General features: G+C 49.4%; 1 protein-coding gene across 9 annotated transcripts in view; it reads right to left on the reverse strand.

The window, feature by feature from the left end:
- EPB41L4B (erythrocyte membrane protein band 4.1 like 4B) overlaps window positions 1–16,149 on the reverse strand; it is a 128,729-nt gene continuing 112,580 nt past the window's right edge. For 5 of the 9 annotated variants that reach the window (XM_043566540.1, XM_043566539.1, XM_043566537.1 and 2 more), the window contains 6 exons: window positions 15,223–15,409; window positions 12,913–12,990; window positions 6,590–6,706; window positions 3,929–3,997; window positions 1,491–1,636; window positions 1–581 (listed from right to left, as the gene is read on the reverse strand). In XM_043566540.1, coding sequence (XP_043422475.1) covers window positions 512–581; window positions 1,491–1,636; window positions 3,929–3,997; window positions 6,590–6,706; window positions 12,913–12,990; window positions 15,223–15,409 — 667 coding nt within the window. In that variant the 3' untranslated portion in view covers window positions 1–511. The remainder of the gene's footprint in view (window positions 582–1,490; window positions 1,637–3,928; window positions 3,998–6,589; window positions 6,707–12,912; window positions 12,991–15,222; window positions 15,410–16,149) is intronic. The other 4 variants (XM_043566538.1, XM_043566542.1, XM_043566543.1 and 1 more) reach the window with 2 other exon arrangements.

A 16,149-nucleotide genomic window follows, 5' to 3' on the forward strand; every position in this document is an offset into this window, starting at 1 on the left:
AGTTCATCGATTCATGTCTGAATAAAAATGAGTGTTAAGGACTTCATAATATCTGTATAATTACCAGTGTAAATGAAAAACCAGCAGTAAAGAATTATTCTCTCATTAAAAATGACTCTTTAACAAACAGTCAAAGCTTGGTCCAAGTTTCAATCATACAAAATCATGGTTGGGACTGATAGCAAAGGATTCCGTGCCATATTAACCCCCTGTGGTTATCAATATATACACACAGGTAGTACTAAAAAGGAATCCCATTTCCCCATCTTTCTTCTCCTAGGCTTACCAAATCCCGTCCCAACTATACTGAGTAGCAGAAAAACTCTAATACTCAGAAGACAGAAAATAACTTCTCCAATAAAGTCAAGCCGGAAGTTGGCTTCAACCAGCCATGGAGACCTGGTGAACAGAGCACACATCTGTGTGTTGTGCTGGAGTGAGCACACAAAGCCCGAAGAAAGAAAACGGACAGAAGGCACCATGCCATCCTCCAGGCAACAAGGGGAGAATTTCACAGTTCGGTCATCAATAGTCTTTTCATCATTTTCTCTCTTTCCAGTTCCTGCCGGAGCGTCTCTGCACTGAAGAAGAGCAGGTGACAAAATCATGAGATTATGCTAAAAAATGACAAAAACAGATTCAGCTGAAATGCATCTCCCCCATCTTCTTTCCCGACCTCGGTTCTCAACTCTCAGGCCCCTTAAGGACCCCTGACAGCTGCTAGGGTTACAATGACCTGAAATTGTCTGGCTGCCTCCTGGTTTCCTCCATCAGACTGAGAGTTCTTCAGGACACTGCTCGCCAGCAGACTGACCATACATGTCATTTATCTCTGAATCCCCAGAGCCTAGCCCCAAAGCCCAGCTCGAGGACTTCGTACATAGCAGTCTCTCAGGAAAGGTCTTCTGAATGAATGGGAAGATGTCCAGGGTCCTGTCATTCATTCTTCTCTGGCTGCACTACCCCCTCACTCTTCCTTAACCGTTCTGGGCATATTCCATTCTAGAAGCCTCAGCATTGGCTGCTCCCTGTGATGACTATTACTCTTTCCCCAAATATCTGAAGACTGCTCCCTTCCCACCTTCAGGTCTCTGCTTAAAAACCACCTCAATGAGGCCATCCCAGAATGCCCCATTGCCCTTGTTGGTTTCATTTTCCTCCCTAGCTTGTTATCTCTCTCTCTCTCTCTCTCTTTCTCACATGAGTGCATGCACACACACACACACACATTTATTTAACCTCTGTCTCACCTCCCCCAACACTAATTTTTGAACTCCACAAAGGTGGGACTTTTATCTGTTTTGCTCACTATACATCCCTAGGGTCTAGAATACTATCTAGCCTTTGTAGACGGTTCAATAAATACTCACAGAATAAATGAATGAAAGAATAAATAAGAGGCTTGTTGATGTCAAAACCACAATGAAACTGGAGCCTGTGCCTGCTCTCCCTGTCACCAGGGACTTGCCGGTTACTTGCCGGTGACTCACCTGGCTGCCAGAGAAACAGGCTTCCGCGTGGTGTAGATGGTCTGCACGGTGGAGACGGTCTCTGTCAAAGGCCTCAGGGTCACTGATGGAATCAGTGGGGAAGACTGGCCAGGACAGCACTGTAACTTACTGTCTCTAAAGTCTGCCTGTCAAGGAAACAGAAAAGAGGAAATCAATCTCAACTTGGGTTCCATTTTTATACTGTCAGCTACTCCCTAAGTCTTACCACACAGTTGCTGATATATTTTTTAATAATAGCTAAAATCAATTACCACTTATTTAATGATTTTATTTTGGGCCAGTCATTTTACATATATGACCTCTTGGCAACTCTTAAAGCAGAGGTCAATTTCATCACATTGGACTCCATCAATTGTAAGAACTCCCATTTTTGCACGTGCCACAGAGGACGAAAAATATGGCCAAACTTACCACGCCCACTAATGTAATGAATTTTCTGACTTCAGAGATTTAAAAGGTGAAAAAACGCATACCTTAAAACTGATTTTATGGACAAGAAAAGTAAGTCTCAGAGAGGTTAGGTAATTTTCCCAAGGTCACACAGTAAGCGTTAAGAACCAGGATTAGCAGGCTGCATAATTGGTGTTTTTCACCACTGTAGCAGTGCTGCCCAAAGTATGGTTCCCCAGACTAGCCGCACCAGTATTATCTTGAAACTTGGTAAAATTGCTGTCCTCGAGCCACTCTTAAAAGTCCCGGTGTGATTTCTGGCATTGGCTTCCTGCTGCATCTTGGCCCCTGGCTTTTCAGGAAGGGCTTCCCTGGGTGTCTCACAGCACTGCCAAGGCTGGGCAGGAGGCCAGAGGGCCCCGCACGGGGCCAGCTGAGGGGAGTGGAGGCGGAGCTTCCGGCTGGGGAGCCGTGCCCAGTGAAACTGCAGGGGCCGGATGAGCGTAGGGGTAGTTGCATTTAACAGCCTGGCCCAGCCCGTGTCTCAGGCCCTCTGGTTCTTACAAGGCAGGTGCTGGAAGCTGTTTGTGACTTTAGAAATGCATTATTCTAGGAACCTGTTTTTGCCTCTGCCTGGACTGCTGGACGCCTTCTTACCTCTGTTCAACTTCTGAAAGCTACACCAGCCACTTCCTCCCTCTCCATGTGGCTAAAGCCACCTCTGGTTGTGACCATCACCTAGCTCACGAGACTGCACTTTTGGCTACCCCTAGGCCACCCCACAGATCCTCCGGGCTGGCCAGAAAGCCTCTGGAAGGAGCCTCAGGGATCACTCAGTTCTAGGAATTACACACGCTGATCCCTGAAAGGAGGAGACGGTGAGGGGAAACAGGAGGTGATCTTAGACTCCCCACTTCTGCTCCATGCAGCCACTTGTTACAGAGTGAGTTCTGCAGAAGCTTTCATTTAAAGAAAAGACTTGCAGCTGAAAAGAACCCTGAAACTCATCAAACTCATTCACTTCGCCAGTGAGGAAACTACAACGTTTAAATGCTTCAGAGTATTTTGACAGCTTTCAGAGCTTAAAGAAGCTGATGATGCAAAGGGCGGTGGGGGGCCTGAAGCCAGTTGTCAAGGACGACCTGCTCTCATTAATGATACCCCTGCCTCTCCACCTTTGGGAAACAACCTGTGGAACACTCTGTGGCTGGGAATGTTCTGCCAGGTTCTTGATTGCTTTTGATCCTTCCTGAAGCAGACACAAGGAGGATGTTCGTATTACTATTTCTACTCAGAATAAGAGGAGATTGGTGCTGAGAGTGGCGAAGTGACTTACCTAAGATCACACCATTATCAAGATCCAACCCGAAAGAATGGGAAACAGGAACTCAAACAAATCCATGTACACACATGCTCACAGCGGCACTGATCACAACAGCCACACACCCATCAGTGAATGAAGGAAGCAACACACTGGGGTATATACACAGAATGGAACATTACTCTGCCATAAAAAGAAATGAAGTGCTGATACACCCAACAATGTGCATGAGCCTCCAAAACACGATGCTCAGTGAAGAAGCACAAAAGGTCACATATTACATGATTCCATATTTGTGAAATATCCGCACTAGGGAAATGCATAGAGACAGAAGGCAGATTGGTGATTGCCAGGGGCTGTGGGGGGTGGGGGGAAACGGGAGTGATTGTGTCACGGGAATGAGGTTTCCTCCGGGGGTGATAAAAATGTTTTGGAACTAGAAGTCGTAGTTGCGTGACCCTAAATGTACTCGATGTACTACATGTCACTTTGGAATGGTCAGTTTTACTTATGTGATGCTCATAAGTAAGCATCGAATAACTTAAGACAACGAAAAGATGTAGACCCCAAACCCCACTCCTTCCCAACCTGACAGAGTTCATAGGATTAGAAGAAGCTGTCGACATCATTGTCTGGCATTCCACAGAAAAGCATGCCACGCGGGAATACATTTTAAGACACAGACCTGTTTTCTGAATCTACTTACGGCGAACTGTGGCCCTGTAATGAAAGCATCAGGAAATGGGGTCACTGGATCAGCCGGGAACGTTTTTATCTTCAAAAAAGAGAAAGACAAGAGGGTTACTTACCGATTAGAAAAGAGAGTTCTGAAATCTTTGGGGGTGCACTTTTAACACCAAACTGAAGGATTCAGGGGAACAGACGCAGAGCCCGCACGGCTTATCTAAGGAAACACACAGAAGGTCCCGGAGGCCTTTTGGCCAATGGTTGTATCTGTACTGGGCCATTGCACTGTTGGGGCCGGGACCCAGCAGGGATGCCCTCTCATGTTTGTAGGGCTCCCCACGCTTACCTTGCCCTGGAACTCCTTTCCCTGGAGGCTGTGTGGGCCTCCCAGGCATGCTGAGCCCTATGTATGGCCTGATCCATAAAAGGCCATGACCAGGGTGTGTAATGAGGCAGGCAGAGCTGCCTGGTTGCTGATGGTCCCCCCCCCACCCCGCCCCCCAGCTGTGGGCCATGGACTAGGAGCTGCTACAGGCCACATCCTGGGACACAGTCTATGAGTGCAGACAGGGCACCAGGAGGCTCGCACTAATTAGGCCAGAAGGTATTCCCTGTAGTTGTTGGACCCCTATAAGTTGTGGCCACAGAGGAAAACTGTGGAGAAACCCCTGGAAGGACGTGCGAATCCTGCCACCGTGGCCTTTGGGGATTAAAAGGCACTGTGCTCAGAAGTGCCCAGTGTTGGGGGAAGGCTGCAGCACAGAGCTGATCTGAGACAGAGTGGAGGCACCAGCCTGAACAGGCGGCAGTGTGTGGCCAAAAAGAGCCTTTGCTCCCATTCCTTCCCCTTTGGTCATTTTGTCTTTGACCTCCTGGGGGCCCTGGGGGATGTGGAGTGTGCTTATTTCTTTCTACTGGCCTAGAGGACTGCCAGCAGGCCCAGGGGCCTGACGACTCTGGTATTGGCTCTGCCTGCAGCCCCCAGGGCACAGAAACTGCCTGCCTCCCTGCCGGTGAATGCTCGCTGGGCCACCTGCCACCAGAGAGCTGCAGTCAGGACACTGAGGCCACCACTGCCCCTGGGCAGGTGCTTTTACTTCTCTCCCAGGAGCTGGTCCGTGGACCCTGGAGTAGCTACCTGATGGCCTTGAGTCACTCTGACGGGGGTTAAAGTAGGGCTGAGCAAGAGCACATCAGAACACGCTCAGATCTGCGGAGGGGTTCTGAATGAGTGGAATTCTTCTTAACCAATCTGCAAATGACCATGTCTCTGCTGTGTGCACGGAGATGTCCAGTCCACGCCAGCTCCCCTTCCCTAAACTCTCTCTGGCCTCTTTAAACATCTCAAAATTCCCAGGATGGGTCCCAAACTGCCTTAAGACTCAGGAGTCAGAGAGTCTGAGCGGCTCAGTTGGTTAAGCGTCTGACTGGACTTCAGCTCAGGTCATGATCTCGTGGTTTGTGAGTTCGAGCCCCCACATTGGGTTCTGCGCTGACAGCACGGAGCCTGCTTGGGATTCTCTCTCTCTCCCTCTCTCTCTGCCCCTCCCCTGCTTGTGTTCTCTCTCAAGAATAAATACATAAACATTAAAAAAAAAAAAAAAAGAAAAGAAAAGACTTAGGTGTCAATTCGAATTGTCAGTAGCGGCTGCCAGCAGCACGGCGAGAGGATCCAGGGGAAGCCCCATGGTGCATTCTCCTCCCAGGCCTAATGGTGCAGCATGTGTTCTGAGACCACTAGCAAAGTGAAAAGCTGCATACAGATAAGACTCTCAGACCATCATGAAGTAAAACGGAGAAGAGGCATATTACTGCTATTAAAGAAACGTGAACATTGGCAGCTTTAAAGAATTATCTTACGTCTTCTCTAAGAAAAAGAAAAAATCTATCCCAACAGTTACACTCTGTGTTGCTCAGCTGTGGCAAAGTATATTCCCTCTTCTGGTGGTGCTGTCTCTTGGTAGAATCACTTTAGAAAGGGAGCAAAGCCAAGGTCACAGTATTGAACCCAGCAGGGTCCAGCCTGATGCAACAGCTTTTTGTGTTCCCTCGAACAGCAACAAACTGGAAACAAAGCACAGTCCTGCAGTAAGAATGTGTTAGGTGAATGGTAGGCCAGTCCCTGGATGGAATATACACAGTCATATACAATGTGGCAACAAGAACAAGGAGAAACAATCCAACATTAATAGGAAAGGGAAAAACAGGAGATGATATGGATACTATGACTTAACATTCTAAAATTGTGAATGGACATGAATAAATACTAGAAGGAAACATGTAAGAATGAAAAAAAAATGTGCTAGGTTGGGGATATGGGTGTTTCCTTTCAGGTTGGTAAGTGACATCCTGTTATCTTGAAAAATAGCAGGAAAAGACAAGTTTAAAAAAAAGTTTTTATTTTCAATAGAAATGCAACTAAGGTTTTTCTCATCTAGGCTTATCAAAGCTTTATGAAAATGAACTCTTCCTGGTTCTTGAGACCTAGAGACACAGGGCAGGCTAGCAGCCATGTGTCCTAATTTGGTCAAACTATGTATCCATCCTGGAGTCAGAGCACCTGTCAGCCGGGCCCTTCCGGAAGGTCTAGTGCTCATGCACTCCCGTGGGGTGGCCGCCTGGTGGCTCCTGCCCGCCTCACCTCTCCTGGCCAGGCCCCTCTCCCTGGCAGGGTACCTACCAGCCTCGTTTTGATTGGAGGGTGCATGCAAACTCCAGTGGTCTCTTCCTTCATGGGGGGAGAGAGTGGAGGAGAACAGCGAGAGTGGGCACAGTGGGGGGCGCTGGCGGGCTCTGCCTGCTCGCGAGGAGGGGAAAGAAGGGGAGGAGGAGGTGGTGAGAGAAGGGGAGGAGGCAGAGAAGATAAGGGAGGGGAAGGAGAGAAAGACAGCACAGTGCAAGAAGGATCTGTCAACTCCAGACTGCTCTGGAGCCAGCCTCGCCCGAGCCTGCTTCTAGCCCCTGGCCAGCTGGCTTTTAGGCCCCCCTCCTCCCTCGTCTCCCCACCTTCTCTCCTCCTCCCTGGCTCTCATCTGTTTTCTCCACTATCCAAGCAGAACAACCCATCAAAACCCCATTCCCAGGGTTGGCAGGCAGGGGCCATCTCCTGTGCCAACTGTGCGGGTCTGGCAGTGGCTCCCTGCAGCACTGGCCAGGCCAAGCCAGAAAGAGAGCCGCGATGAATTAGTGATGCTGGCCGTGCAAGCAGTATGAGGAATGGCCACACACTTGAGCGTGCTGGCCTTCCATGCCTGGTGGCCTCCTGCACCCTGCTAAGTAAGGGCCCACCCTACGGTGTGATTAGCAGGTGTCCAACAGAGTGTTTCTGGGAAAGACATACATCAGCAAGGAGGAACATGGACTTTGGGATTTACTCTGTCATGGCTTTTTGTTATCTATGTTCAGAAAACATAATGGCCCTGACCACCCCCGCTCCCACACCCATGGCCCAGGCCATGACACCTTGTATCACCACCGAGGCACCTTGTCGCTGTAGCCAAGATACCAAGCATCGTGAGAAAATGCCACATTGCTTGGGGTACTGGGTTCCCCACCCCAGCCCTAAGTAGTGCCATGCACCAGCAGAGGTCCAACAGCTTGTACCGGTGAGGATGAGGACGGTGAAGAGACGATGCTCTGATGCTAGGAGAGGGGGCCGCTGACCGGGTTAGTGTGTGTTGCAGGGAGGGACCATTTAATCCAGAGCATAAATACACACGCCTTTTAGTTCAAGAGAGCTTCCTTAAATAGTTGTAAATCCTGCCATAACCAACGAAGTACAGTCTTTGGGTAAGTTTCACTGAAACACGGTCAAGAAAATTGCAGGCACCATTTTCTGTCTCCAAATCGATCTGATTCCGACCTCTTTACATTTGTGCGGTCCCGGGCAATTTCCAAAGGGGCCTTTACAACCATCACCTCACAACAGCCTTGTTTACTATTCAAATTTGGAGATGCAGAAAAATTGCACCTGCAAAGTCTGAAGCCGTGGTTCTAGACCCTCTTGTTGATTGTTTCCGTATCCATTCTTCAGAAACAAGTGAGTCCATAGTAGCCATTTACAGTCAAGTTTCAGCAGCCTGCTGAGAATCCCTCCACTGCTCTCTCCTGTCCTCAGCATGAACCCTCCCCTCCACAAGATGGCATTTGAGACTTGAGTGGGGTGGGCTCCATTCCCGTCCCCCAGCCTCAGTACTCAACACCGTCCCAAGCAGAACCAACTTCCAGGGACCCCAGGCCACAGGGCTTTTGCCTATGCAGATAAGCAGGCACTCAGGTGTGCTTTTTGAAGAAAATAAAAGCTGGCATAAATGATCAACAAACATGGATATGTTGCCAAATGCCAAAATGTGTACCAGCCACTACTGTCTCAGCTGAAGGTGGTGATGAATGACAAGGCTTTGCCTGACATTGGACTTTTATAGTAAAGGAATGTTGAGCCATCCCACAAACATTTCTGACCTTTCTACGTAAGCATCTGTTAGTAAATGAGCAGGAAATAAGAGAACATGTGTAATAGGATACTATTTTGAAATAACATTTTATTTTTTTTTCCTCCCGGCATTTCCTCTCCTCCTTGGGTTTTTTCCACATTCAAGCAGCTAGGTTCTTCTAAGCTACTTGGCTTTTGAGTCTTAAAATCTGACTCTTTGGGGAACAGAAAGATTTTTGGCATAGACAAATGAAGATGAAAATGTGGAAGGCTTCTTCATCATCCAGATAAGAAAAGAGGTTGCCAGTTTGAGGACTGGAGAGAAAAGTCAGAGGCAAAGTGACGAGCGGTAGACATTAGGAAGTCTGACCAGAGGGGCCTGAGCTCCACAGGTGGAGGCCAGGGAACAGGGATTAAAGAGCAGAGGGGGACAAGTGTCCCTCTGTGTGTGGTATGTCCAACAGGTAGAGATTCTCATGCCAGCAGGACCACGACTCCCACCCACCAAAAGGGGCATGAGGGAAGCAGGGAGTGCCCCAGATGTATCAGCAAACAGATGACATCACAACCTAAATAGACTTCCCTCCGTCTCCCTGTGCCCTGGAGAAGACAGATGAATCCCCAGGAACATGGAACAGGCACCCTGATTTGACTTCAGATCAAGCTTCAGCCCTCCTGATAGAACGAGGTTCAAAATACAAATGAGGCTGTTCAGACTGATGGAAAGCTAGTTCTTCTGACACCCAACACAGGCCTTTTTTTTTTTTTTTTTTTTTTGGTCCTACAGAACGTTCCTTTGACCAGGCCAGTCTCCTCCCTGGCACATGAACTCTTGGGCTAATATTCTCTGGCCCAGAACAGACCTGGGTTGTGACTGTCGCTGCTTTGCAGCTGGGTGAGTGGTTCATGAAGCACAGGGATAGGGGAGGGACAAGCCCCAAAGAGAAAGCATCGGGAACACAGAAGGCATAGGTGCTCATGGTGTGTGTCACCAGAGGAAAGAAGCTAGCATGCTAGACCTGGGGTGGGGGACACGATTGATATGTAAATGCCCCATCCTTCCACTCTGCTAACACCCGTACCCTGTGGATGTGCCCACACTCACCTCCCAAAGGAGGGTACCAAATGGACAGGGGTGTTGCCTTCACTCGCTTGCCTTCATCCCTCCCCCACCCCTCTTGCCCCACCCACCTCTTCTGTCCCAGGCAGACACCCCAACCTGACTGCCAGATCTGGGATGCAGATTCCGGCAACGGGCAGGCAACAGCTGCACAGGTTGTAGGGCTGATGTTGCTAAACTGAACTACATAATAAAAGAGTGGGCACTGGAGCAGAAAAGATATGGGAAAAGAGTGTTGCAGGAGTGATGCTGGAAAGAATGTGGTTTTTTTTTTTTTTTTTGGAGAGTATGGGGATGAAAATCCTTGGAGTCGCACAGGGTGCAAGAGAATTAAGAAGGAAGCAAGTTGTGATTCGAGAAGTGTTACCAGGGAGGTGATAATTTAATCTTGGATCTTGAGAGATGCCAGTTAAAGACTGAAACTTGTTATTATTCTCAGCTGTTTGGACTATGCTTCTTTGGAAATCACGCCACACAGAGACTGGATCATCAGGGTTGGAGCCATAAGGGTTAAACTAGCGCTGATAATGTCTAGGTGGGACCATGCTGGATGAAGGCAAGAGACTCTGGTCCCAGCTCTCTCTCTCTCTTGTTCTTCTAGCTCCGGCCCACGGAACCAGGGTAGTAATGTAACTTTAGAAGTCTCATCTGGCCCCAGACCCTAAATCCAGGCTCTCCTCCACTATCCTCTGGGGCAGATACACCTCCACAAGGACAGAAGGGACTACTGCTTCTATTTCTATGATCCTGGAAGGAGCAGAGGGAGGAGGTGGAGGGGAAAGGTCCACACAGGAGGAGCAGGCTGCCAGAGTCCCCCTTCCTCTCTAGGACCCTTTGGCACTGGTGGAGACAGGACTCTGGAGTGAAGTAAAATCAAAGCCAGTAATGCCAAGGAAAGCCCCAAATGAAGCAGGCTCTTGACATCAAAATACCAGCCCTCCGCACCCCTTCTGTGGGAATGTGCCCTGTGGACATGCACGCACACCTCAAGTCCACACAAGCAACACAAAGGACACTTCATCCTGAGAACGCATATCCACCGCAAACTTTAGCTGTGACGCGGGCAGCCGTGTCTCAGTGCAGCGAAAGGACGTCAGCTGCCCTGTGCCAGGGCAGTGCGGCACCCCACACTCTGTTTCGGAGCTCAGAGCAGCCCAGAGATGGAAGCAAGGTGTGCTCGGAGAAGGACTGAGCTCCCTTTTGCCAGAAGGGTACAAGCAGAGGTTGGACACTCACTTGGTAGGCATCAGCGCCTCAGATCAGAGGAACTCTGGGTCCCTGGCAGATGCTGCTTCCTTTCTAATCTCAGACCATTATGGTCAAAGAAAGGATACAGATGAGGCAAGCAGATCTACCAGCTGGATCTGCAACACAGTGGTTTTTAAGGGAATCTCATCACTCCTGTCCGAGCCACAATATGTTTTTTTGTAACATACCTCAACTTCTTAGATATGCCAGAATGTTTAATAAATACTCAGTATTTGCTTATGCTGTACCCTCCGCATAGATTGTTTTGCTCCATTACTTCCATCTGGCAAACTCCTACTCATACTTCAAAACCCTAGCACTATGAAGCCTTCTTTTTCTCATTGGCCCCAGACAGGGTTAGGCACTGGGTTTCACAGCAGTAGCCGTTTCTATAGACTCTCTTATGACATTAATTGCAGCATGCTCCAGCAGTCTGGAAGTTGCTTAAGAGGTTAACTCACAGAGAGATCTTCCCCCACTGTCCTCTACTCCTGCCTGGCATGTTTTCTTCAATGTGGGTCTAGGAACTTAGCTTTCTCCCCATTCTGCCTTCATAGGCCCTCAGGTCGTGCCCCAGGGGTTGTCGGGTCCTTCCGGGGTTTGCTGCCCTCCAGCTGAGGGTTTTCAGTCTCAGTCTGAGGAGCACTTTAGACACAGCCCTTCTTCCAGGCATTGTTCTTTTCCAAAGTGGCAAGTCCCTGAAATCCAGATGCCAGACTTAGCCCAATCTGATGATGCAAAGGGCACCAGAGAAGGAGCTGGAACAGCCGGGCTCAAGCTTGGTCCCTGTGTGATTAGCCTACTCTGGGACTCAATTTCCCCATCTGTGCAAAGGGAGGACGAGGTGAGGGAAGGCCCTGCTTCTGGGTTACCCTATCGTGACAATCTGTCTAACAAGAAGGCCATCAGTAAGTCAGCTGCATTTTCTCCAACATGGGAAGGAAGGAACTCTGAAGGTTCCCAGACCCCAGGGTGTCTTGCCCACTGTCGGTTCTCGGCTGTTTATCCAAACATGCTGACTCGAAGCTCTCAGACTGTACCAACTCTCCAGATGACAAGGACAACTGTTTAAATCACAAATGATTTCCTTGTGCCAGCTGAGGCAGACACGGCGATCATTCCTAAGGCCTAGGCAGCATTTTGCCTCATTTGCCTCCTCTTGAAAGCCTTCTGGAAAGCCTTCCTCTCCACCATATTCTCCTCCAGTGAGCCAGTCCTGAATGACTCTCACTTCTGGCTTCTCCCCCTGGCATGTCCTACGTGGCTCTCCTGTCGATCCTGGCCCTTTATCAACCCGACTCCCCTCCAGCCTCTAGCTGCCCTGTCCACTCCCAGAGCCTCACACAAGCCAGGTGTGCAGTGAGCTTTCAGGAGGTATTTTGACTCACGTTCCACACATGTGGACCACGATTTATGCTCAAGTACACTTGAGTATCAGGCTGAGCCCAGCCGAGGGTACCTCCACGTTTGCCTGTGTCATCTAACACTACTAACAACACGTCACACGCATTTATGGTGCTGTTACAGTCGTCAAGGGCTCTCTCTCACGTGATCATTAGAACATTCTTAGGCAGACACAAGAAATAATGGCATCCTCTACCCCATGACGAGGCTCCTAAGGAAGGGAACAGAGACCGGAGCCAGATCTGGCCTGCATGACTCCCAGTCCAGTGCTCTCTCCCCCGACAGCGTTTCCCACCTGCAGGAGTTCCATGAGGACCATCCCTAAGGGGAGACATGTATGCAGGGGATAGAGGACGGCAGGGAGGCACGAGGGGCTTGGAAAGCTGGGAGGAGGCCTGGAGCCCGTGCTTCAGACCGGAGCATGTTGTTAGAAGCGGCAGCGAAAGATACCCCATGGTGGGCATGCAGGGAGCAGCCCCGGAAAAGCCAAGAAGCCAAGACCCAAGCACCGAGGAGCCCTACATGCTATGGGAGCAGCAGACAGGCCGGGCGGGACCCCTGTGGCCTCCCTCAGGAGAAAGGGAGCGCCACCTCCCTGGAGGGCTCTGGGAGGTAGAGGGAACCATGCGCCCGAACCCTGAACCCCTGAACGAAGGCTGATCCCCGAGGCTCCGGGCTGTGAGCAGGACAAGAGGAAGAGCCTTTCCAGTGGCAATGCCCACCTCCGTGCATCCGCCCCACTATCAAGATGTTTCTAAAGTCTGGGGCTTTTCTGGTTTTAGCACACTGGGAGGTTTACCAGAGGAGTAGCTTCCGTGAAGTCCATCAGGAGATCGCCTGGCTCCAACGTAAAGGCACCTCCTCGGTCAGAGGGACTCTAGGAAGGTGCACAAAACATCACTGGTTAGTGCCGGCTCCAGACGGACAAGGGAATTTCACCAGAAAACACAGTTTTCTCTCCCTCCTCTCCCTCCCTCCCATCACGGAGCCCATGACTCTGCCAGTCCTCTATACCATTCCCTTGCCCAGCAGCGTGCAAGTGGGAGAGACCAAACCCCACATGTTTTCTGAAACCTTAATGGGCAGAAACAGTATGTAGCTAGAGAACTGCCTTCTTTTAAAAGGTGCCAACAACTTCTCTTTAAGTGCTTTTGGTGCTCTTTGACTGGTCTTTTGGAGGGTGAGATGCTTCAAACAGTCCTTTGAATATAGAGAGAGCAAAGACCCCATCCTGGATCAAGAGGGCCAAGGCCTCAAGGAGCTAAACTCATGGGCGCAGGGGGTACATGGTTGGCTCAGTCAGTAAAGCACGGGACTCCTGATCTCAGGGTTGCAGGGTTGTGAGCTCAAGCCCCATGTGTGGCACAGGGTTCGCTTTAAAAAAGAATTTAAATGGGGCACCCGGGTGGCTCAGTCCATTGGGCATCCCACTTCGGCTCAGGTCATGATCTCGTGGTTCATGGGTTGAAGCCCTGCATGGGGATCTGTGCTGAGGGCTCAGAGCCTGCTTCGGATTCTGTGTCTCCCTCTCTCTCTGCTCTTCCCCTGCTCACACAGGGTGTGTGTGTGTGTGTGTGTGTGTGTGTGTGTGTGTGTGTGTGTTTCTCTTTCTCTCTCCCAAAAAATGAACAAACATTAAAAAAATAAAAGAAAAAAGAAGTTAAAGAAAACCGTCATCTGCATAATAATTAGGAAGATCTTTATGGTGGGAGGGAGGTATTCTCCGAAAACCATGTTCAGTTTTTGGGAAAACATTTTTTTCCTCCTGTCCTAGGGTCTCAGCAGCATGGGAGGCCTGGAGGCCTTTTGTGGGGAAAAAAAATAAACCCCATCAACTTGGCACAAGCAGGGCCCTAAGGAGAGAGATGGCCAGGAGAGGGAGCCCTGTGGCCTCTGGTACGATGCCACCCACATCCCCACTGAATTCTCCTTTGTTTCATAAATATTTTCGCTTGGTTTTAACCATGGTGAAGAATCTGTGATAGGAACCTGTGTCTACACTTGGGACAAAGCAATATCAGGGATTCTGCACAAGACAGGGGAACCCAGGAGCTGATCTGCAGGAAAGCAGGGAGCCTCACTCGGGCCAGCCGCTGTATGCGGAGTCCCCGGCCTGAGCAGCCTGTCCTATTGAGGACCACAAAGTATCCCAAAGACCCTGGGAAGGGAGCTGAGAAATGACTGGCCCTGGTCAAGGAAGATGTGGCCTGGCCCACTGTTACTTAGAGGCTATCAGGAATCGTGACCTGTTTGCCCAGATGTCACCTCCACTGGATTGGACACTGGCCCATAAGCTGGGCAGGGAAGCAGATCTTATTCTCATTTTTAGGAGGAGAAAGCTGAGGCTTGGAGAAACAAGGGCTGTGGGGTGACAGCTCATTGCAAGCAGCCAGAAGGCATGTGAACAGAGCAGCTGGAAGCACAGTCTGGGGTCTGGTCTTGCCTTCAGGGCCCCCACCCCACGCACCCACCATTCCTCGGTCCACAGACCAAGCAGCCTTTGACTTGGCATCTACTTGTAGAGCAATAGGCTTGAATGTATTTGGACCACTTGCTGTAGAGTGACTGCAGCCAAGGGGCACTCAGAGCAAACCAAGAGAAATGTCTTGAGCAAGGCCTTGTCACAGCCCATTCACATTTGTGGCAACTTCCCGAAATTTCAAACTGACGAAGAAAATAATATTTCCCATTTTTAAACTATTTGTATCAGCCATCTGATATAAGGAATGAGATGGGGACGCTCCTATGTTTTCACTCCTCCAGATTTTCCATTATGGGCCAAAAAACATTTCTTGTTTTCTATCTCTACGGTGCAGTAATGGATTATATAGGGATGATATTCTAAAATCAAAATCACCCTCAAAAATCTCTCCCATTTCTCTTAAAGTACAATGTACAAGGTCTTTCTTACGCCATTTGTGTCTCATAAACTGTTAGGTCATCTTTTGGGGACAGTTCTAGAAAAACCCTGCCCCGGTGGTGGCTACCCTTGTTTTGCGAGCACACAGTTGATTGTGCCAAGTTTAAATGCTCGAGGGATGCCCTGCACTACATTTATACTGAATTCCTAGCAAATGCAGCTACTCCTCTCGAGGCTTTCCCCCCATACCTTGGCCCCTGGGGACAGCGGGCCCTTGCCTTCTGAATTCTGAGGCGAGCTGACTTTGTGGCCCTTGGGGGACACCAGTGGCGCTGAGACTTGCGTGGTGGCCGTGGTGGTGTGTGTGGTTGCGGCTGTGGATGCTCCTACTGCCTCGGCCAGGTCGGGAGGGAGGTCATCTTCATCACTGCGGTTACTAAAAGCACATGAAGCTCTGCTCATTACAACAATAAACAGGCTGTGGGGAGTGCAGGGAGGGCCGGGAGGGGGCGGGGGAGCTCCCCAAACAGATGTCTGCCAGATGTCCAGCTTACAGGATCCGATACAGTGACATTTTCGCCAAAGCCAATTTGGGCTGGATTTTCTGTCATTTGCCAAGAGGTTCGAATTGTTTTCTTCATTATGGAGAGACATATATGATATTTATCATTTTATCCGTTGGTAAGCATATGATTCAGTGACATTCAAAACATCCACAATGTTGTGTACCCATCACCACTGTCTACACCCAAAACTTTCTCATCACCCTTGACAGCAACTCTGTATCCATTGAACAATAACTGCCCTATGCCCTCTCCCTGCAGCCCCCAGGTAACAGCTGTTCTGCTTTCTGGCTGGATGAATTTGACTATTCTAGTTCCTCATAGGAGTGGAATCATGCAATATATGTCCTTCTGTATCTGGTTTATTTCACTTACCATAATGTTTTCAAGGTCCATCCACGCTGTAGCCTATGTCAACATTTCATTTCTTTTTATGTCTGAATAATATTCCATTGCAGTGACGGGTTGTATTTTGTTTATCCATTCACCTGCTGAGGTACTAACATCTGTTTGAAACCCTGCTCTCAATTCTTTGGGATTGGAATCCCACTTGAGGTCATACTGCCAGGTCATATGGTAGTCCTATGCTTAGTTTTTTGAGGAGCCACCAAAC

Source organism: Prionailurus bengalensis, chromosome D4, assembly GCF_016509475.1.
Source record: "Prionailurus bengalensis isolate Pbe53 chromosome D4, Fcat_Pben_1.1_paternal_pri, whole genome shotgun sequence".
NCBI lineage: Eukaryota > Metazoa > Chordata > Mammalia > Carnivora > Felidae > Prionailurus > Prionailurus bengalensis.